Genomic DNA, 23670 nt, shown 5'->3' with positions numbered 1-23670 from the left:
AAGGTCGGCGGAGGTGACGGTGTCCAGCACCCGGCCTCACTCGGAGTGCTCGGAGTGCTTCGCTGACAGCGCTCGTGTCGGACGGTCCGGGCCCCGAGTTCGTCGAGTCATTAACTATGATAAACTTATCACGCTGTCAAAGGAGAAGCATTAGTGGTATTAAAAATTTACTGCCAAAAAGTGTTTGCTGCTTCTCCTGCGAGCGTCCCGGGGCCGTCCGGTGTAAGCTGCGCCATATGTCACGAGGACGGCGTCCCGAGAGTTCCCGGTGGCTTCCTGCCATTGCAAGATGGCAGAAATATTGCTTCACTTTTACACATCTCTGTACGAACAAGTTGGGGCGAACTTTTTGGTCACCTTCATCCCGGTGCCGGTGGTAAGAGGAACATTATGTCAACTCTCGTATTATTTTTGCACAGTGGTTGCTTTATCGTAGCTCGAATGGACATATTGGAATTTCCACATGGAACAAACATGTACTAAGACAAACACGTAACTTTAATTATCTTGATGCTAATCTACTGGACATAAGTCTGTTGTTGAACCGGACTAATTCAATAAAACATTTTACTTAAGCTTGGGTCCTTCCCATAACAGGAATATCTTATTTCAGTTATGAAGATTACACACCGTGCAAACGGGCAGACATGCGGCCGTTGCAGAATGCACCATTAGGTCATCGTAACCCCACCTTTTTCTGTCGAGTCTCACCGGGACAGTTGTCTTCATCGCCTGGCTGGCCTTTTGCTGCTGTTGGAAACAACTTTCGGGTCTCCCAAAACTTCCCCCACCGCAACCGCCCCCCCGTGCCGGACGGAGCGACCGCTTGCGCGAATTGAATTTTGCAAAGGCTATTAAGAAAAAGGACACCTGAGACTCATTGCACAATATTTCTCGACCATTCGTAACATTGTTTGCACTTGTTTGCATCGCTGCGCGTACCACGAACCGTACGTCGTGCCGGCGGTAAAAAAAACAACGTGTAATGGGCGTCGTAAACGTCGCGCAAAGGAAATAAAGGAATAACATCCTGGTGAGTAGCTTCCGCCAGGCGGCGGGAAGGCCAAATAACAAGCAGATGAAAAAAATATGTATCACAAAATGCCGCTGGCGAGTAGAATGAAAAAGAATGTAGAACTTTTGCGTGAGAGTGAGAAAAACTCGCAATTTTTCCGTATCCGTTCTTAGAAAACCAACCTATTTTATCATCAACAGTGCTGATAGTTTTCATAAAATAGTATTCACAAACTACATATCAACTATTGCGCAGGTAAAAATTTGTAATTTTCATTGTTTTGGGTTTTAAAAAGATGGTTAAATGATGTATTTTTCTTCAACTAAAGCTTCTAGGGTATGACTCGTGAAAAAACTCAATTTGCCTACTCGTTACACCAGAGTAACGAACTAACAACCCAAAGAATTATTTGCCAATCAAACTGACGCATTTAAATGGACCCACGAGCAGCATATCATAATTATCCACGGCGAAAGTTTTGCGCCGGCAAAAGTTGTCGCTTGCAACAAGTGGCACCGAGCGAAACATTTTTAAACTTTATAACTCACAAATTTGTTAAGATGGGTTTCGGAAGGAACCCCAAAAGCATTATCCATCGTCGTACGCCCGTTTCCGTCCGCCGGGCTGCGCCGGTCCCGCCGGCCCGATGGATAATAAACAACCCACAACAACAGGCTGGCATGAGTCGCTGGCTCCACGTAACGGCCTCCGACCCCGGCCGCACGATGAGTGGAAAATTCGCTCAAGCGATTATTTAACCATGTTTCAAATTAAAAGTTATAACTCCCTCTACACACATTGGCTGTGGACGTGGTGGGGTTGGGTTTTTTTCGTTCTCCTCCTTGTGCTCACGACCTGTTAAAGTAAACCTGCCCCTGGTCAGAGCTACATCCACTACGGTTACCGACTGCCGTACCGTCGATGCCGTGCCCAGTGGATGGACTTCATCGTGGGCCGGGGCTGCCGGCCTTGGATGGTGAAAAGAAAAAGACTTCCGTCTCGAAAATCGAAAGGCTCTACCCGACGGCACTCTTAACACCCACCGCACGACACGCTATCGCTAAGGGTGTGGAGTGGAGTGAACGAACGAAAGAAAAACCTACCCCACCCCCAAAAACGCAGGCATCGTAAGCTTCAAACTAAAAGTATGTCTCGCTGTGTGGAAGGGGCAAAAAGGATTATGAAGCACCGACGCAGACGCGTACGAAAAAGAAAAGGATCCATGAAAATCATCCACCGAAACTTCCCACCACCACGGATTGGCACACGATTTTTTTTCCGGAGGACGGAGTGTGAAACAACTTACATAATAAATGAACAAGTTGCGTGCTATTTTATTTTAAGAAAGTTTATTAAAACCCCATGAAAACCGAAGACCCTCCGCCACTTCAAAGGGTGGATCGGAACGGTTTCGCACCCGCGATGAACGTCGATGCTAGCGAATGGGGAATGAGGACGGAGTGCCCATCCAGCGTATGGCTTGCGCAGTGTTTGTAGCTCGTGCGCTTGGAGGAACCGTGGTTTGGAAAGCGCTCGGCAAAGAAAATATACAAATCCCACATGTCTGGTGGCTTGGGCCGTAATCTCATCATCCTCGGAAAATGTATGGATGATGCTGTGGAACGCTCCAGATAGTTCGTATCTTACGTGCATCGCAAAACACGGAAGCAAACACAGATAGGCGAGAAGCGTTTGCATACTTGCGAACACCTTTTACGCTTTTCCTATTTTCCGGTTTCTTGCAAATGGGATTGTTTAGTTTATTTCAAAGATGTTTGATAAAGGTTTGGTTTTGTATCAAATGTAAAATAATCTGCCTTTGTAGCACTATGTCCAAAAACATATACCGTATTTGATAAAATCAATGTTGTTTTCTGTAGTACTGTTAGTCTTAAGGCTATATGTAAAAAAACTGCAAATAAAAACCATAAAAATTTAAAAGGATTGCACTATGAAGAACATATCTCAATATAAAGTATTCATTTTCAATTTAGCAGGAGTTAATTGTTGTAATTGTCGATGTTCAATGATTTTCCAAGATTTTACTACTTTTATTACTTTTTTCTTATTTTTACTATTTTCGCAAATTGTACTAAACTGAATTTTTCCATGATAATAGTAGAGAACGATTTATAGAAAAGAAGTTTGTGGCGAAAAGTATTCCTGTTAAACAATTGCTATTTATTTGGAGCTTATAGTTCTAGATTTGGACTGTTCAGTTCAATTTATTTGATATTTAAAACCCCTTCTTGTACTCATGTAGAATGTATTTGCTATACATTTACAATCTTTCTTATTGCATTATTCCTGGAATCATTAATACTCGTAATTGAATGAAACAAAATTTGCGTGCATGTTTTACAAGTTCATTTAACTATAGTTCAGTATGTTTTCTCGTAAATTTACCTTTCTTTTCATTTCCCTTGTGATTTTCACAGGGTACAATCTTTTATCGAAAAGTATACCTCCGACAAATTACAACATTAAAAATACTCGGCGCTGTTCGTCGAAATTCCCTTCGTGCAAATAAATTTGGTCTCACACACAAACTCATAGGCACACATACAGGCACACCGCTAGGGTTCGCCACTGTTACATCCAACTGGTTGGCGAAATTTTTCTGCACCTGAATACGTTTCCCATGCACGTTTTTGCAACATGTTCCCGATTGTTCCTGGTTTCGCAAAATTCGATTTCTGCCCCGCAGCGCACACGGGCCGCTCCGGTAGCAGTCGATAAACATTTCCATTGATTTTTTAATGAAATTAATTTCCACCATCAACATAACGACGGTGCCCGGTGCTTGTCGGATGGATTTTTCCCCTCCCATGGGCACTGTTGAAGAGTCAACGATCGATCCGTGCCAATCACAGACCAACAACGTGAGTAAACACATCCCATGTATGTACCCGCACCGGTCCTGCTTCTTCCTGCTTCTTTTCATGAATACCCACACCCCCTTGCACTTCGTACTCTTGCGGGAAGCTGAACATACACTGACTCACAAATACACACACACACACATAAACACATTTGCTTCGAAACCGAACATTGTAACTTTCTGAGTCAACTCGTTCGCCCGGAACGCAATGTTCTCAGGTCTCTCGTGTGGCATCCCGGGACTCCCGGCGGGGCCAGCACACCGCCACGCATCCTCCCCTCCCCACCCGGGGGGCCTGGCCAGGGCCGGGCGAGTGATAAATCGTTCCCATCTAGACTTCAGCATGTTTCAAACCTTCATTCAACGCCCCAGTTTTACGTTTTCATTTTACACATGCCCGAGTACAAACAGACTCGGCCAGCAAACAACTTTCTTTCCAGCGTCATCACCCAAACACACATTTCGCTTGGCCTCTCTCCTTCTCTAGCACACACACACACATACACACACACATGGGGCAGCATTAAGATCCCGCTTCGTTCAAATTCGACGCTGACTCAAGCAGCAGAAAGAAAAGTCACTCGCTGGGAATCGTTTGGACAGTGAAAATTTGTTGAAATCAAGCAACATTCTTGCAGGTGCCGTTCGAGTGCAACATTCTTCTGAGCTGCACCTTTGAAACCGCGCACAAAAGCTTACCGGTGAGTTTTGAAACGTAGCGGGGAATTCAATAGATGATTTGATTCCAGATAATTGATCGAACTGATAGAACTAAGGGTGTGTCCTTGGAAGGCAACGTTTGGCTGCGAAGATAATCTGGAAGGGAAGAATTTTCCTCAAATGGCCAGAGTCGCAAAGGAGAATTATTATCCGATTTTTTTTAACAAGTCAATCAGTTATTTTTTTTTATATTTTCAACAATAATACTTATAACTACATTGCAATTTCTTCATACTGAAAACTCAAACATTGAAATTCATGTTTTAAATCTTTGACAGAAAATAAATTAAATTGATTCCATGTGAGGGCAGCACCGTTGTGAAGAAAAACGTATTAAACCACTTATGGCATTACAAAATTTGATTGATCGTATCGACGATGAATCCATCTCGGGATGCCCTTTTGTAAAATGTTCCCTTTTTTCTCTGACAATAAGCGGGTGGGTACGACCACTTATCGAGCAAAACTACACCCACAAGGGGGGGGGACAGATTCGTGGAAAAACATCCTCCTTGCAGTGGAAATGCGTCATCGCATGCATAGCAAAAGCTAGTTTTTGGCAAATGGGCAAAAGCAACAAACACGAAAACCTGATGGAAACAAATGATAGAAGACAACAGCAAAAAAACACTGCTTTACCCATAACGGATCATAATACCAAATGCTAGCATTATCCATCATCGTAATCTGCTGCTGGTGCCTCGCTGGATGACAGTCGCGGAAAAGTTGGAGCGCCCAGGCGACGGGTTCGATGGCACTTCTTTGGCGTGCTCAGAAGGCTGCTGGAGGGTGGTTTGCTTCTCGGGTGGCGGGAAAGCTTTTTCTCCCTTCGCAATCCAAACAGTGGACAACGCTTCTCACCACGTGCACGCCGTACGAGGCATCAAGCAAACATACACAACGACAAACACACACAAACGGATGCACTGCACACAACCACACACGGCACATGCACTATACGTGGCACTTAGTGATATATTTTTCCTTCCGAAGGTCTCCGAGAGAGAGCGGCGTGGAACAAAATGCCCCGACAAAACTTCGTAATTTGATACGACAACCGTGAAGGCGCAGGTTTTTCCCTTCCTTTTTTTTGCTTTTTTCGAAAAGAAGTGCTTTCACTTTGCTCCGCACGTCACCACAAGACAGACAACAAATAGCAACAAAAAAACATCACCAACACAATTGGCTCGGGGACATTTGTGTGACCACCGCAAGCACGTCACACGGTGGAGCTTAAGAAGAGTGATCTTTCCGTGCGGAAACCGACTGAACGGAGCCCACGGCGTGGACTCTAACTCGCAAACGGCACAGATGCTGTCCCTAGATGCTCACCGGTTTTTTGTTCACCCGTTCAACCGTCGTTACCTTGGATCGTTTTTAAATTTTTACAACCACCGGGTTTTCCTACGAATTTCCACCGACGCACTCGAGGGCGAAAAGCAGCGCGACCGCGTAAACGAAACTGACGAAATCGACTGCACCGGATGCGCAAAATCGATCCGCTTGCGGGGTCCCAGCGACTGCTTTGCGTTGGGAAATTTTATCGCCGGGCGCAATTCGTCGATCGGGTTTCGGGAGTTTCGCCTCCGCCAGCGAGAGCACGTTCAAATAAACACCACGCCCCAGCTAAAACACTGACTGTTTAGAAGAATAAAATTTTACACTTAAGCACAAACCAGTGCAAACGTGCCTCGGCACCGGTTGCGAACAACTAGAGCGATAGAGATAGATAGAGAGTGGGAGAGAGAAAGAGGTAACGGGCCAGGAGTCCAGGCACGGATGCGCGCGCAAGATCGACTGACTTGTGGTGCGATGGTTTTCCTCGCTCGGACCGCGGTCCGGATTTTCCGACCCGTCGTACCCCCAGGCCTCCATGGACCCGGTTTGGTTTGTCCGTACGAGCAGCAGCACCCCCCCGTTGTTGGGTGATTATGAAAACTCGATCGAGCCCGGGCTGGACAGGTGTAGGAGCAAAGGGAGAGGTGGATGGCGAGAATGGGTGGGGGGACAGTAAAAGAAAACACAACCGAATCGAATTTGAATTGAACCGAGTGGACCCTGGGATCCCTGCGGGAATGGGGGGTGGGAGGAAAAGTGTGGTAAACATTTCGAGGGGCGTCTTTTTGTTGATCGAGCTGCCCCGTTCCGGCCCGAGCGATGTGGAGAGCATATGTGCGTGCATTCCTAGTACACCGCTGGGCGAGGGGGAGGGTTCCGTTCGAGCGGGAGGAAAAGGAAGAAAATAACCATTTTCCATTGCCAGACGTCTAGTTTAAAATATATCGGCAGGTTTGTTGTAAGTGAAGCCGGTGGAAATTGTGCGCTTCTCGCAGTGTCGAAGGCCGGACGAAGGAGTAAACCGAATCCCGAGATGGATGAGGTGGTCTCGAGGAGCGGAACATTGAACGATTGTTTCGGCCGGCTCGGTTCCCCCCGGTGGGGAGGGGGGGGGGGGGGGAGAGAACCTGACTGCTCGCACCGGGCATGACCTGCGTCACGGTGTACGCGAAGCGCGAGTAAACAATTTCAAGAACACACATCGAGTTACGTCGGCTTCGGCTGTAATGGATAGCCGTGTTTAGACAGTGCGTGTAAATGTGCAGCAGACAGAGCTAATGAAGCCAGGAAGTGTTGGGAAATGAGGCATCGATGAAGTTCAACCGTGATAGACACCCTATTGCGTTCCAATAATCGTGGCAAGAAAATTGCTCCAGCAGGGCAATTTTGGATCCGTCTCAAGAAGGCAAGTTCAAGCTAATGCTATGAATTTTCCATGAATATAAGTATAATAATTAGCTATAAGTGAAATTATTTGCTTAAGGTATTGTATTCCTTGCGTATTTTATATACTCAGATTTTTATTTGATTTTTCTTACCATCCTATTTAAAATATTTTAAATGAAAATCAAATCGTCGATGAATTGTTATATAAAACTTTTGTTGTAACTGGATTATGCAGGAGCTGAACTAACTTTGTTTGAACTACAGCTTTTAGTTATTCAGATGTTTTTTACTAAGACATTGATTGGATCTGTAAAAAAATCTGACATCTGATACCAATCTATTATTTTGCTACATTCTACTGCATTTTTTAAATTTATTCTGTTTTATGGCATGTTTTAACTCCTCAAGATTTGAAATTTGTTTCCAATTTAGTGTAATACGTTTGTGCAATAAATGCAATTGAGAAATAATTATCCTCTGTTTCAAATATTCTATTCGTATTATTATGCTTTATTGCCAAATAAATGTATTTGAAATACAGATTTTAGACAGTTTGACGCTTTTTATCAATACTTTGCTTTTCGTCTGGAAAACGGAGACACCATTTTGTTGCTTTAACGCATTTTATTAGTTTTTAATTTATTCTATTTCATGTCTTCTTCAAGATTTGAAATTTTCTCCAATTTAGTGTAATACATTTATGCAATAAATATGATCAAGTGAAAATTATCCTCAGTTTCACATACTCTATGTGCAGAAAACCTGTAACACAAATCAAATGTTATGCTCAGATAAATTGTTACAAGTGAGTTATGTTTTCTCTGGATTGTATAGGTTAAAGGGGCTGAATAACTGTATTTGAAATACAGTTTTTAGTTATTTTGATGTTGTTTTAACTATACATTCCCTTTGATCTGTAAAACGAAGACACCATTCTATTGTTTTATCCTATTCTATTAGTTTTTCATTTATTGTGTTTCATGTCATGTTTCAATTCCTCAAGATTTTAGGATTCTCCAATTTAGTGTTTTGCGTTTTTACAAAAATATTACCAAGAAAAATTATCCTCTGTGTGTAAAGTGTCGAACGTTTCAAAATAAAGATTTTTAGAATACCTTTTTTTAATACCCTAATATTTTCAAAAAGTAATACGAACTAAATCAAAGTGCCTACAATGTATCCACGAATCTACAAATGCAAGCATGCATTACCCGCTAACAATTGACCGGGTCATCACTGTCATCGATTCGGAACGGGAAATCGAAATTCCGTTCACATCTTCTCCGCATCGCTCGTGCCACACGCATTTCCAATTACAACACCACCTCTGTGTCTATCCCCCCCCCCCTCCTCTCCCATGCTCCATGCTCTCGCTTTTCGCCACATGCTGGCCACCTCCCCCATCCTCCCACTTCCCATTTACCATCAAAGTCATGCCATCATCACCAGTAAAAATATTAACAACGGCACGCTACACACCAAACGCACATGTTTATATGGATGAACACGCGTACACGCCTGAATGCGCGTTCCTTCTTGATCGAATCATATTCCCATAATCTTTCCAGTCAAGTGGAGCATAAACAAAACCCAGAAGCACACGAACTCATAAACGCGAACCCCAAGCCGAACGAGCAATCGACTTGCTGCGGCCGGTGCGCTAAAAATAGGACGGAAAATATTTCCCGACCAACAAAGCATTTTCCTCGTTGCTTTATTGACCTGATCGGGAGAGTTTCATTACATGCGGCCGAGTTTCCGGCCGACGGTATGGCATCCGCTGGCGCCCTTTGCATCGCCACGTGCGTCCGGGCCCATCACCATGCACGCGGTCCATCGTTAGCGGTCCTGCCTGCCGATGGTTTTGCGCTCCGAGAAGTGCTTTCGAGCCGGTGCGTAAAGGCTCATCGGCATCGATCCGACGGTCGAACCAGTCCGGTTCGGTGCTTGGTGCCTTTTAAAAGTACACCCACCGATGGCGAGAGAAATGAGCGCACTTGTAAACACACATCCCGCCATCTCGAGTGCCGGATCGCGGGACTAGATGCCGAGGCAATGCGGAGGGCGCATCGCATCGGGATTCATTTCCGCATCCACGCCACGGTTGCATCCGCTTTCACCGACCGGGAGAGAAATTTTCCCCGGCAAGACCACACTCCACAAGACATCTAAATCATTTGCAACTGGTTTCAAGCCCGTACGATGGAGTTTCAAGAGCTGCCTGCCATTATGCAACGCACATCGCCATCGGTTATTGTGCCATACTGGAAAGAAAGATGCATTCTAGTGTACCATAATGTTTCCTTTTATCTTTCAATGGACGATGATTTCATTCTTTGTCGCTACTTCACTAGCGAAACGTTTCATCAGTAGTTTGCTTTCATTCAAGAACGTGTGTTACACCAGAGTGTAATGGAAACAAACAGAGAAAAAACTCCAACGTCCTATATTACATCGATTTCAATTCAAGTTATTGATTTGAATTGCGAAGAAAATTAAAGTTTATAAAACCTCTTTCAAACCATCAATAAAAAACCAATTTCTGTGATTGCATACAATAATAACAAAACATTCACTAATTTTGAAAAGCATTAAATATATCGATTCCTTATCACTGTTATTGGGTCCTCTTTTGGAAACTTTTCTTGAGACGGCAATGAAATTTAAAAATAACTTCTTCCTTATGCAAACCAACAATAAAAAAAACCTTTTTCTGTGATAGCATACAATAGTCATAAAACAATAAATAGTTTTCGACAGTTTTGAAATTGTCGATTCAATATCGCAGTTGTTGTGTACTCTTGTGCTGGCTTTACTTATGATGCTCTGGAATTGAACAATGCTTTCTTTTCTTGAAAAATCAACCAAATAGTAAAACAATTACATCTATTTCAATTTCTCCATGTAAGATTTTTTGTGAAAATTTTATAACACTATTTCTTGACCTTGAAGTATTTTTATTCACTACAGTAAAACTGTAACCTATTGGTTATTCTAATGTTTTATTTCACATTCAGCGTAAAGGTAAACAACTTTCAGAGGAAAACTTCTCCACGAAGCACCTTGCGCAATTAACGGTACAACACTTTCCGTCCGGTAGTTGTAGCAAACAAGCCAGCCACAAGGCTTTCCGGAGTTTCAGCCTGATTAATGTGCCCTAATACTGCCCATAGAACGTTCAATAGAATGGTTCCATTCGGTTCGGCCGGCACCGTTCACCGCCGAAGGTTGGCGTGCCATTCCCAGCAAATCGCTCATTCTGGTGTCAATTACACCTCGAGAACGGCCACCGAAGCGTGCCAGGACAAAATTAAGCCTTCCACCGAACGCAATTGCCAATCCAATCTTCCGAAGGTGCCCCACACCGAGGCCCCGATCCCTCCGGGTATCAGCTGGTGGATAATTTGTTGAATACCAGACCAGGGGCGAGGGGGAGGGTTTGCTGCTGGACGCAGCGCAAAAGGTTGCTCCTTGGGGCTAAAGTTTACTAGTTACGTCCACGCACTATCGCCCTCGTTCGGGCTCAAGATTGTTCCACTTCTTGAGGGCCCCGCACGAAACCGGGTTTACGCGAGTTGGTTTAGCTGTTGTTTTATTTTATTCATTCCTGCGCCATAAAATTCGAACCCCGATGAGAGTGTTTTCCGTGCAGGAAAGCCTTCGTCGAGAGCGGGAAGAGGAGGAAAAGCTATTCCAAGCGAACGACGACACGAGTCCTGGGTGCGTTTCGGGTGCGTAGCGGAAAAGCAAGTCCTCCGAGCACAGGCTGCCATTAGGAAAATCAATTCCCCCCGAACGCAACCCCTGCCCCCGGGTGCTGATTGAGGCATACCGTGGCTTTACCGAGGTCGACCAGAGCGAATCCTTTCGCCGAAGAATCGGGTCATATAAATTTAACATCCACTCGAACACCCTCTCGGCCGACGGCGGCGTTCGGTTGGTTCGGTCGCGTCTGGGGGTCGTAAAATTGCAGCCCCAAAGCCGCTGGCTAGATCGTAGTGGCGGCAGGCGTCAAGGCTGCGGGGAGCCGAAAATCCAAAGACAAAAATAATATAAATATCATTCCGTTCAGCGCCGAAGGTGTTGCTTGTGCACCGGCCGCCTAGCGAGCCTGTTTTTCCCGTTGCTTTCCGTTTCGGCTACCTTGCGCACCGAAAATCTAGCTCAATTTATGCCGTAATAGAAATAAAAGCGAGCGAAAAACGAACGAAAACCTAGCGTACAACACACAAAAACCAGAAAACAGCGCATAAAACTCACCCCAGGTAGTGTCTGCTTCTCATGTAACGCGCCCTGAGCGTTAACAGCGCTTTCCGGACTGAAGTACGTCAAAAACGCGCAGCCTGTGGAAGGGAAAATGGAAAGTTTACGTAGAAGAATTAGAAAACATCATTCAACAGGAGATATAAACGTCGAAATTAAGGACGAGCACTCGGGGGAAACTGAGATGGTGAAGCCTTAAATGCAGCAGTTCTCAATCATCATCTTATGACCCATAGTAAGCAGTTAGTTTTTTCAAATGTTCACTAAACTTTAAATAATGTTTGACTATTTCTATCGATGTGTATCTAAAAGATAAAGTACTTGCAGTTGGTCCCACCTTCAAACACATGTAGCTATTCCTTGAAAGGATCGAAACCATTATTCGAATAAAAATGGCAGTTTATCATTAGGTACTATTCTTGAATCCAGTTGAGATGTATGTATTTAACCCTTTTAGGACCATAAGCTATTGAAGACTAAAATTGGCAATAAAACACAATATTTTGGCTATTTGGGGTGTAAAATAAGAGAATATCACCAGAAAAACCTAGCAGTATGTGTAGTTTTTTAAATAATTTCATGGGAAATATTTTACCTTATAAACCATAAAAGTAAATAAATCACCAGTATAATTATGATATCGGAATTTCTTTTAGTTGCTTTTCACTAAAAATTACATAATAAAAATTCTAAGAAAAGATCTTAGCCATTTCTATAAAAAAAAAAATAAATTCATCAACATGCCAAATACTAAGTTTTTGTTGTTTGTTGAACGCATGAATGGTTTGGTTTTTGGGCAATTAATTTTAATAGTTCTTTTTTGTTTATTCGTAGGGAAAGATATTTTCCGCCTTTGACATAATGTTTTCTTGGATGTTTCGTTTCAAAAGTATCGTTTTGATAATAGTTGAACAAACAGTAACGAGTTTTGTAGATGGGAAAAAAATTTCCCTTGGTCGAGAAAGGGTAAACTTATCTGTTTTATTAACATAAAGAAATTTTAGTTATTGCGTTTCATTACATTACTATTGCGTATTATTACATCAAAATTTCTTTGACTTCAAAGAGGCACATATTCGTTACAGCTTCATGTATTTTGAACACATAATATGGTCAACCTTTATTTACCTGACTGATTGAGAATATCTGCTTCAATGAATCAGAGACATGTTGAGCACAAGAAAATGTAACAGGTTTTGAACCAAAAGCAAAAAAGGAGTATGATGCGGCTATACACATTAATTCCTGCCTTAGCCTTCCCGTCCTTCGAAATGAGTCAAAACGATGCAGAATAAATACTAATGGTGTCCCGCGGGATAATAAAAGCCATCCTTAGCACCCAACCGTCCAGTTAAACGTCGGACGTCCCTTTTCGCTCGTAAAACATTATTCGGAGGGGCATTTCTTAAAATCTAAAAGCCCAATACACCAGTATGCTTTTTATATGCGACGGATCCCCGGGCACTCCCTGACCCACCCCCGGGGGGGGGCAGGATGGGAAACATTAGGAACACAATCCTTTCTTTTTCTCGTCCTTTCGCCGTACTTTGCGCCCTTTAATCGTCGACCGGCAGGTTTTAGGGGGTTCTTCTCTCGGTCAGGTCTCGGTGGGACGACGACGACCACCACTAACTCTTTGGTTCACCCCTGTTTGCCCTCCAGCGGTGGAAGTCCTGTTTCCCCGACACCGACACCCCCGGCGCGGAACCGGCAGCATCACATTCCACCGAAAAAGGCAAGCATAAAACACAGCAATTAGAGCAAAAAGAAGGCCATAAATTCAACCGAAATAATAAATTCAAGTCGCTTGCTTTTTCACCCACCGTCCAACGACCGAAAACGCCCGGCGGGGCGGTTTGCTAAACTTTCGCCCGCGGAAGCAACATAGGCGACCCTTCAAGAAAATGGCGCTTTTCCGCGTTAACACTCGGGCAAAGTGAAAAATCGCCTCCTAAGGCGCTGTCAGCGAAACATCACCCTAATGGCATAATTCTCCGGCACAATTTACGTGCAGTTCGGTGCGTTCCTTTTCCCATTTTTGTTTTGTTTTTGCTCTTGTCTCCAAACCCCCCCCCCCTGCCGTCCCGTGCCCGGTTGCGCCCCCAAATGGCACACACCCATCCGGTCCACCGTTGTTGGCCCGCAGTTCCTTAGCGCTAGTGCGCTCAAGTGCTTTTGGAAAGGGTCCAGAGAGATATCAAAGTTATCTAACTTCCACCGGATTGGAGAAAGGGAAAAACGAATGAAAGCTGTGCCTTTTTCCTCCGGGTCGCCCTTTTTTTCCCGGGGGCGAACGGTCCCTTTCAGTTCGGTCCAATTGCTGTCAGATTAAATAAACAAAACTTTCGTTGCTAATTAGACATCAAATTAGCACAATTGTGAATGAGGGAGATTTTGGCCGTCAAAGTGGTACACGAAACCGGAGTGACATTGCGCGTGGAAAAACCGGTGCTTTCATCAAACATGTTTGCTCTGTAGCGTTTTTCCTGCGAACAACTGTAGCAAAGTTACACCGGGAGACGGGTTTTATACGTGTAAGCCGCTCATCACCGGTTCTTGGCAGGTCGAAATGAAACGTAAATTCGGCTCGTACATTAATAACATCGGAAAGTTACGGGCATTATTCAGCTTCCCAGAAGCTTTTCTCGGCACAAAAAACGCACTGCCAGAGTGTTTGTGCTAAATACCACACACACTCTAACTAATCACATTTTCGACAGAAAATTCTAAAGAACTGCTACCAGTCGCTTTCCACCGATGGAAGAATTTTCGGGCAAGCGGTATTGCTTCCTCTCAAAATTCGCGCCCTTTTATAAATTACCCTTTTTTGATAAATTATGACTAGATCAACGGAAGTCGGTGCGCTCAAAGGCAACCGGTGATATATCTCTTTGCTGGCTTTGCAACGGCTCACCGAAAACCCGGAGGACCCTTTCACGAGCGCACCGATGGCCCGGCTTAGGAAAAGCGCTGGGTATGGGAATGAAAAAGGGAAATGGTGACTTCGTCTGAAAAAAAAACATCACGAGAAGATGAAACATTGTACTGCGAAAGGATGGATGGGAAATGAAAGAAGAAAAAACGTCCGGAGCTCCCAAGGACAGTGCGCTGGTGCATGTGGAAGATAAGACGAAGGGCGTCCCGGCGAGGCCCCGGAAACGCGGGCCTGGCGGGATGGCGGGAAGAACTGAAATGACATGAAGCATAATTTAAAAATAGACCCAGCTTTTCGTTTCAACTTTGAAGCCAGTCAGCAGCGTAGTCGGACAGTGTGGCAGCCGGGATTAAAGTCCCATAATTATACAATCCATCCGCCTGGACGGGTGCTCGGGCTCGGATTCATTTCCTGTGGACAATGGCTGGTCCGGGTCCTGGGGGCCTGTGGATAGTCTCTTCGCTGTGCTGACATTTTTTCCCTCGCTTCCTCACGCCCTTCAACCAACCCACTGTCCCCAACGCAAGCCCGACGGTTGAACCATCGTGGGGCGCTCCGTCAGTCATCAGACTTGCGCCGGAAGAGACGGCAAAGGCGCGATGGTGATGGCTGTAGTTTATCAGTCATTGGATTTCTGCCGGCCCATTGCCTGAGCCCGAAGCGTCTCCCGGGGTCGGAAGCCTCGGTACCGTTGACGGAAGTGCTTCTTGTATTTGGTTCGGATGGTTCAAAAATGATATTGCCCGAGCCGGCGGAGGCCATGATGGATTCGGAGTAATCGGAGCCCCGGAGCACCGTCCAACCAAGATGACATGTATGACGGGCTGCTCGAGAAACGAACAGTGTGCTAGAAAGCGGGATGGTTGAACGAAAAAAAAAGGAATCCCAGAAACACCTCATCAAAATGCCGGTGACGGCTGCTCAAGAGAAAGAAAGGCAATCAACAACGATTACCTGAGCTAAACGGTACCGTTTCGAGGGCGAACGATTAAAGGTCTTTTGTTACAGCTTGCAATACAGCACTGAATAGGCTGTTGTTTGCTCAACAACAAAACCAAATATACTTCCTGGTTTTTGTTGCTCGAGAAAAACGGCAAACAAGCAGTATTTAAAGGCATGTGTATTTGGACGTATTACATATTCCTAGAATGAGGAAGGTTATAGACCAAATAATCTTTCTAAAAATAATTAGGAGAACTAAACATGGCATTCACTATAGGGAACATGTACAACCCAACAAACACTGAATTACATTATTATATTGATGCTGTTCATTCCACTGAACAAATACATACTGAAACGAAGGGCTATGGTTAAGCCATAGTTGGTTAAAAATCTCGTTAAATATATTTGTGGTTGGTGTACGGTACAATTCTCTGCATTAACTCATTTCCAAGCAATATCAAACATGCATGTCCTTCGAACAAGGTAGGAGTGCATTTGTTCCATGTGCAACGCTCGTGCATGAACAATATGAACAGTAAACGTGAATTTTGGGATGAAAAGTCAAGTGTACCGAGTTACCACGACCTCATCGAAAGGCACACACACCCATTTATTCTACGACCTCCACATTCTATTCAGCTGAGAGTAAATAGCTCATGGACAATGGTGTAGATTTTGCTTCCGTTTGCGCTGCACTTGTCTGCCAACCGAGCGTGGTTGGTAAGTGTTTGTTGGAATAGAACACTGGGTTTAATAATACTGTCTGCGACGTAGAAAGGACCGACAAGAGGAAGGAAGCACTGCAGGATGTGATGACTAATCGCAGTTTGCATAAGAACCTGCTTTGTTAGTCCGTTTATTATTTTTTTTTTTTAGGGTGCTATTGTTGGAACAAATTTGGCAACGTATCAGCAAACATTTTATATCCGAGGCAGTTAACCAATTGTATGAGATATCAGCATATTGGTATATTCATTGTTTTCGGATGGAGTTTCATCAGGCCAAGACCACTTAATGGTTGTTACGCCATTTAAGAAGATAGGTACATTGTTTCGTCGAAAATGTATTTTTATTATCATTCAAATACAGTTCTTCCAAGACACATGATTTCCACATCCCAGTCATAAGCAGTTAATCCAATAAGGTACGTACGATACTCAAAATTAATTAATTACAATACGCTCTAGAAGAGGTTGATCAAAGATTTTAAAACAAAAATAAATTACTTTATGCAAGCAATTTGTTGTTCGAATTCGTTTTTGAAACATTAACAAAATAATAGAGCATATCTCTTTTCAGTGATTCGACAATATTTCGTATATTAAGTGAGAACTTTCGTTGAAACAATATTTTTGGCTAGACGACATTTTTCAAAAAAAGGATTATTCCTGACCGGAAAAAATACCTTTTCCCGCGTCGGACCAAACCAACCGGACACTCACATGCACACATCCACACGAGCAGGTCACATAAACACAATACAAGAAATTCTTAGGCTAGACAACTAAATTATTCGCCTCCACAGGCCGATGCTAAAGGGAAACGAATTGGACGCCTGGAATTGCCACTCGGGTCGGAACTCCCCAAAATGGAAGAAACAAACCGTCACATTATACAGAAGACAAAAGAAGTGTTTTTTTTTTCCTTCCTCCCGTTCGGGGTGGAAAATGGCAGTACCGGCTACTTACTTGCCTGGATGTTCGTTATGAAAGGCCAACATTTGGCCGAGCTCAAATATTGACGAAGCGTTCTGGCTTTCGCGCACTTTTCAACCGCCCAGAAGCGCAAGCGGAGTAGTGGTCTTGCACTAAACCGTGCCTACATTTCTTTTGTTGTTTTATGCTCTACGCCTTTTGGTACGGAAAGTCCTGGTGTTTTTTTCTTCTTTGTGTGTGTGTGTGTGTGTGTGTGTGTGTGTGTGTGTGTGTGTGTGTGTGTGTGTGTGTGTGTATCCATCCCTATGGTGTGCTTACTCTTTTTTTTACTATACCTCCTACCGGTTTATCCTCGTTATCCAACCGTTCCAGCTGGCGTGCTTTTGTTTCAAATTTTCAGATACTATTTACCGGTTATGATGATGTTTTCCTTTCGTGAAGTATTTCTGTGTTATTTCCCTCCTATCCCTCTGCCCAATGTGACGGCACCAGTTAGCCACAGGTTAGCGTTTCGCCCGGCGTTTCCATTGTTTTTGTAGTGTACCTGCCCGGATGAGCCTCGATTGCCCGAGCGTGGATAAAAATACAAAGGAAAAACCAACACGGCCAACAGAAAGTTTCTTACTCTTTCGATTGCACGGAGCGAACTGTACAAACGGCAACTCGAACCGAACCACACAGTGGCCGTCCATATTTCCCATCCACTCAAGCGGCGGACGAGAAAGCAGAAGAATAAAAAAATCAACCTAATTGAAAGATAAGAAACAATTTTCCAAGTCAAGCATCCGAGTGCACGCGAAGCTGAAGTCTATTTGCAAATTTATGTCTGCGTTTAACATCGTTCAAAAAACCATCCGCCCCTCCCGCCGAAACAACGTACTCGAGCCGGGTTTTTTTCCATTCCACCGGTGAATGATCTTTCACCGGTGCCGAAAGGCCGAAATATTGCGCTTCGGAAAACAGCGACAACCGGGGAAAAGTCCCTTCACTGCGCGCCGATGCTAGTTATGAGACAAGGTAGAAGCGTAGGGCTTTCATTTGATTTATAGACGAAATTTATCCAATTTTATGAATACTTCCTTAAATCTCGATAATCGACCCTACCCTTTTTTTCCCGCCCTAACGAACGATTGCAGTTATTTTTTACCCTTTTCCAACCACCCGCCCCCCTGCTCTCCACAGACTGTCCAGAGGCCAACCCAGCTGATCGGTAAGCAGGCACGATTTGGTCGATCCGAAAACCTGTGAAACCCTTTCGGATTGGGAGCGGGGTTTTCGCTCGGAAACGCAGGTCGATGGGCACGCAGGCCGTAATCGCCCCTTAAATGGCCAATGGGCAGTGGCCGGACGGTGGGTTGAACCTTAATTTCCAATTCGTTGATTTATAGTTTACGCTGAATGGTTCCTACAGGTTATAAATAATCTTTAATTTAGCCTAAACCGTACGGCAATAAATCAAACCCTGGGCGAACTCGTGCGGCGTTGATTCCAATCTTGGCGTCTTTTCCCGGGAGGTGAATCCGGGAAAACAATAGACGACAACAGCCGTAAACAGGGTGCCTTTGTGGTGGTGGTGTTGATGGTGCTTTGCATGCTTTGGACAATTGGACACGCAAGATTGCTCAAAGGCGAAAAGGGACACACACAACCACAGCAACGGGAATGGAAAATATAACAAAAACAAGAGAAAAACAAGGCAACACACACTTCCTTGCAGTCGGAAAGGTTTGTGATTGGAGGGATTGAAAGAATAAAAAAAGCCGGACACTCTAGGCTTCACGGATGGGTGCGAGTAAGTGTCCTCGGCCCTGGTTTGTGAGTCTTCGCTTTTGTTCTTTTTTCCATCGCTCCGTAGAGCCCTCGTCCCCCATCCCCAGGGGGCGAAAATCCAGCGGAAACCGGTGGACATAAACAATGGCTGACCATAAGGCATAATGCCAGACAAATGACTCCATCAACCATTCGAACGACGCACTTTTTACCGATTATGGGAACTGCCGCTGTCCCGGATTGCCCGGAAATCGATGGGCGCACGCAACGTCAGGGGGCACGGGACCCGGGATTCCCCATCCACAGGGAAACCAGGGAAAAAGGAGGAGGCCGGAGGAAAGCAAAAAACACCCCATCAACAAACGCAAACGCCGGTCTACGGGCTTTGTTCGCCTAGGCTCAACATCATCGCTTCGCAGCCATTAAGGGTCTGGTTGTAATATGTTTCTTCGGCTTTGTTTTTTCCTAGCGCTGGGCTCGCTTTCCCATTTTGGTTTTTCCCGTCCGCTGACTTCTCGACGGCCCCGATGCCATCCCATCCGGCCCCAACTGCCATCGTCGTCGTCGTCTTCGGTAGCCTCCGTGGAAATATCGATACAGATCGAAGATATTTCTGGGAGAAAACACTCGAATAGATTCCTTTCCTGCTCGCCCGGCGTCGCATTTCCGCCAACCCCGCTGGCGCAAACCGGGGCTAGGGGAAGGATGTGTGTAATGAACGAACTGAACGGGAAAACATTTCTCCGACTGCTGGCGCATGCCGCAAGGCATTCGTTTGTGGTTTTAGCTTTTGTTTGGCGTTCCGATCACGGAATGCGGCGGCTCCACCTGCGCTAATGGGCTTGCGGAATGAATGAATGGGCCGTGTTTTGCGAATTATTTCCGAAGAACTTTTGCAGGTTTTGTGGTTGAGCGTGGCTCATTAATTAGGATTCCTGTGATGTTGCTATTGGTTTTGGTGGTACCGATATACGGACCGAAAGGTGAGCACGAATCAAAGAGTTTCTATTTGGATCAAAAGAAGTCGTTTTATTAGCCAGGGCAACTTGCTAAATACATGGAAAATACTTTTTATTTCTCCTTGAAATAGGTTTAATATACCGTGGCTAAGTAAGTCAGATGTTTAATTTTAACAAATTACAACTTACTATTAAAAACGGTTAATTGGATATGCTTACAATGACACAACCAACACAACCAACAAATTTAACAACGTTAGGAAAAACTTAATTGAAATGTATGAAAAGAATAAATTGATTCGAGTGGGTTTAGCTAGATATTACCTGAAATGGTAGGAAATCAAAGTCGGACAAATTATGAGAAAAGTCTGTAAAAAGTCTTTATTTTGAAACAGGCATTCAAAGTCGGACACCATACAAGTAACAAAGAAATTCTTTTTTATATTATTTTTAACTAACATACCTTCAAAAAAGCGAAACAGCAAAAAGCAGATAACTTTAAATATTGTTGCCCGTAGATTGCAGGCAAATAAGGAAAACAAATTATTTAAATTTCAGTTTTTGTTACTTTGAAACGGGTCAAATTTAATAAGTCAATTCAAAGACTTTTTCAGTTTGGTTGAACACACGTCTTTAATATTTCTTTAAATGTTTGCTATCCAAAATAACTAACTATCCGCAAGTGTAACGTAAAAGAGAGCCAAGCACAGCCGTAGCGCGATTATAACCCGAGAGAAAAAGAGAAGATAAAAAAAAGTATTCGCTTATTTGAACAACTTTTACTTTTTTACTAGTAGAATATGATTTCAATGGCATTAAAAGTGGTGTCATTGAAGCATTTAATTTTAAGCTGCCATTACTTTTCCAGCAATGATGATATGAGGTGCAGAGTAATTTTATATTGATAATATTGCCCAAAAACTGTACCTCCGGCTGACTGCATGAATGCATGATGATGAACAAGAAAATAGAGTCCTTTAAAATCAGGCCAAATAATTTAATAACACGATTTGGTAGCTTTTGCGTCACGTGAATGCCATGTTTGTCTTTTCCGTAGATAAACAATGTCTAAAAACAAATTATTCAAGATGAAACATCTGGCTGTCGTATGGAAACGACCCCAAAAGTTCTTTATTCTCAAAAACTATCATTTGAATGTAATAAAAGTTTACTTTTTTTCCACCGTTTTCAACCCCATTTTCACGCTTGTCCGATGTCATCAGCCTTCCTACGGCATGGCCCACCCACCCACTTGCTGAAGGGATGATTCAACTGTCAGAACCGTTTCATTGCCAGTTGCCATTACGTTTGCCCCCTGCCGTGGCGCAGGTCCCCCCCCCCTGTCCCGCCTCTCCAATGATGGTTTTCATTGGCACGATCCTGCACAACATTTTCCCGCCCGAGATGATTGACTGACGTTGAACGGTGTTGTCCACCGAAAAATCTCCCGCACCCGTGAACCCGTGACGAGCGAGGGGCGCGCTCCCCGGGTTGGGAAACCGTTGAGTCAACAGGAAAGGCGACTCGGGTCCCATCAAAGTGCTTCGCATGCACCACGCCGACGATATTCATTCGCAAACCCATTCTCGTACTCGTTACGCGGCCATCAAGTTGAGTGAAAATTCCCGTCGGAAAGTTTATTCAATATAAAGTGAAAATATTGCACTGCATCCAAATCAGGTCACGGAACGTCCTCGTTGTCGGTGGGACTGTAAGTATGAGAGGGGGGTGGGCAACCGGAACCACCCTACCCTGGCATCCTGGGCGACGATGATGATGATTTTATTACACCAGAAATAGGTACCCTACTTTCCCGACTGCCACAAACCGCTAGAGGGGTTCATCTTTCGCTCGTCTCTAAACAACACTTCACCGGCACCGTTTTCTCGCCGGATTTACCTCCTCACCCCCCCCCCCCCCTCCACCCCGTCGCCGTTTCCATCCTTTGCGCAGGATAGCTTGTGATGCCTAATGTAAGCACTTGGCAGTCGAGCCTCCGCTCCCCGGTCCCGGCTGAAGTGACACGTGGAAGTAGATCGACGTTGATGTCGCACATTCAATCTGCTCTCCACCTTTTCCGCCCTTGAACGACGGCCGGAATTGACAATCTATACATCGAAGTTCGCAAAGTATGTGGTAGATTCGAGGCGAACCTGAGCAGATGGATATGGCGTCTCCATCGTTGCATCGCACACGGCGCCGCTTTTTTCCCGAATCCTCTCGAGCAAGATCCGCCGAACTGATCGAAGACGACATACTTACTGCCAGCCTTGCTCCTTCACGTCCCTCCTTCGTCCTCGACCTCGTGGTGTGTGCGCACACATGTACGCTGGCCCCATTCTCGTGGGGAGATTATTTACTCCGCAAATACTTTTATCATGCATAAACATTTTATGAATACCAATCAGATATTTACTTTGGCTTTCGCCCGGGCTGCTCCGTGTGCGGTCCCATGCACATTCGCGGTCGATGGCTTGCAATCGCACGCGTGTATGTGTGTGTGTGTGTGTAGGGGTGTGTGCCCCCGCGCGTATGTGTACACATGTTCGAAGGGAAACGGTGGTTTGATGGGTTTCCTTTACACCCGGGCACGTTGTCATTCACCCTCTGCCCTCCCAGTGCCCTCCCGGGCGCCCTCTGTCTGTCAGTCAAGGAAGCGGTCGCAAAGTTTCGATTACCGCGAGTTTTCCTCCACTCGAACGACTCGGCGCGACTTAGCGGCTCAACACGAGCCGCTGGAAGTCTTCGAAAGCCTCCGGCCTAAGACTTGCCCTGCGTGTCCTCCCAAACCAAGCGGCCTTTCGCTTCCCTTCGAGGGTCGTCGCCTCCGAAGGTGGAAAGGCCGTAAAACCTGCCTTTCCTTCTCGGGCAGCACACACACACACACACACGTGTGCGCGGGCGCAAAAACGATGCAAGACGGGAAAACACGTGCCAGAGGGCCAAGGGCAGCCAAAAAAGAAAGGAAACCAACGACACATCTTCCCATCAACCGAACATAAAGCAAGCTTAAGCATAGTGGTGATGTAAATGTTCTTATCGGTGGATCTGCCTAAATGCGAAACAAAAGAATGTAAAATTTATGTCCCCCATGCTGCATCGACGGCAGGTCGCAATATTGTTCTCGTATGTGCTGCCCTTTCCGAAGGATATGAAGGTGTTTCCAAGAAGTTCATTCGTAGCGGTGGCGTTATCTATTGAGAAGGGTGTGTAAGTTTTGGAAAATTAGGGATAAGGACGTGGAATACCATAAAGACATTTAACATCACAACCTTTTTGTATTTTCTCACAACTTTAATATTTTTGTAAGGTATTAACATTCCTCAAATTGTTTTGTTTGAACAAAATACCAGGATTCTTTTAAGGATCAACATTTATACAATGTATTATTAAATCATAATACGAAGAACAGCGTACGAAACACAAAGAGCATACTTTATCTGCGAAGCAGCACATCCAAAACTATTGTAAGAACTTTTCCTTCCTTCCTTTTCTGTAAATATCACAACGTTGCCCCCCTTCCGTCGCCTCGCTGCAGGATAAATGGAGCGCTCGGGCAGAGAATACACACCCACTCCCGCCGCTCCTGGTGCCACGTTTACCAGAACAGAATGTTTGTTGTTTCGGCAAAACGGGAAAACTTGCCGCTTTTCCCGGTGTAATGTGCGCTCGGGCGGGGGCCACGAACCGACCGAAGATCTTTAGCCTCATTCTTCCCATTTTCGTATGCTTTATGTCAACAAAGTACCGAAATTCCGAAAACGATATTCCTTCGCCCAACCGTGCCCCGCTCCTCTCCTCTT

General features: G+C 44.7%; 1 protein-coding gene across 8 annotated transcripts in view; it reads right to left on the bottom strand.

The window, feature by feature from the left end:
* The window catches only part of LOC131265820 (CUGBP Elav-like family member 4), a 337737-nt gene that overhangs the window by 290690 nt on the left and 23377 nt on the right, over nucleotides 1-23670 (bottom strand). For all 8 annotated transcript variants that reach the window (XM_058268143.1, XM_058268142.1, XM_058268145.1 and 5 more), the window contains exon 2: nucleotides 11601-11683. In XM_058268143.1, coding sequence (XP_058124126.1) covers nucleotides 11601-11683 — 83 coding nt within the window. The remainder of the gene's footprint in view (nucleotides 1-11600; nucleotides 11684-23670) is intronic.

Source organism: Anopheles coustani, chromosome 2, assembly GCF_943734705.1.
Source record: "Anopheles coustani chromosome 2, idAnoCousDA_361_x.2, whole genome shotgun sequence".
Taxonomy (NCBI): domain Eukaryota; kingdom Metazoa; phylum Arthropoda; class Insecta; order Diptera; family Culicidae; genus Anopheles; species Anopheles coustani.
Note: the sequence above shows the minus strand (reverse complement) of the source record. Positions and strands in the feature narration are given on the sequence as shown.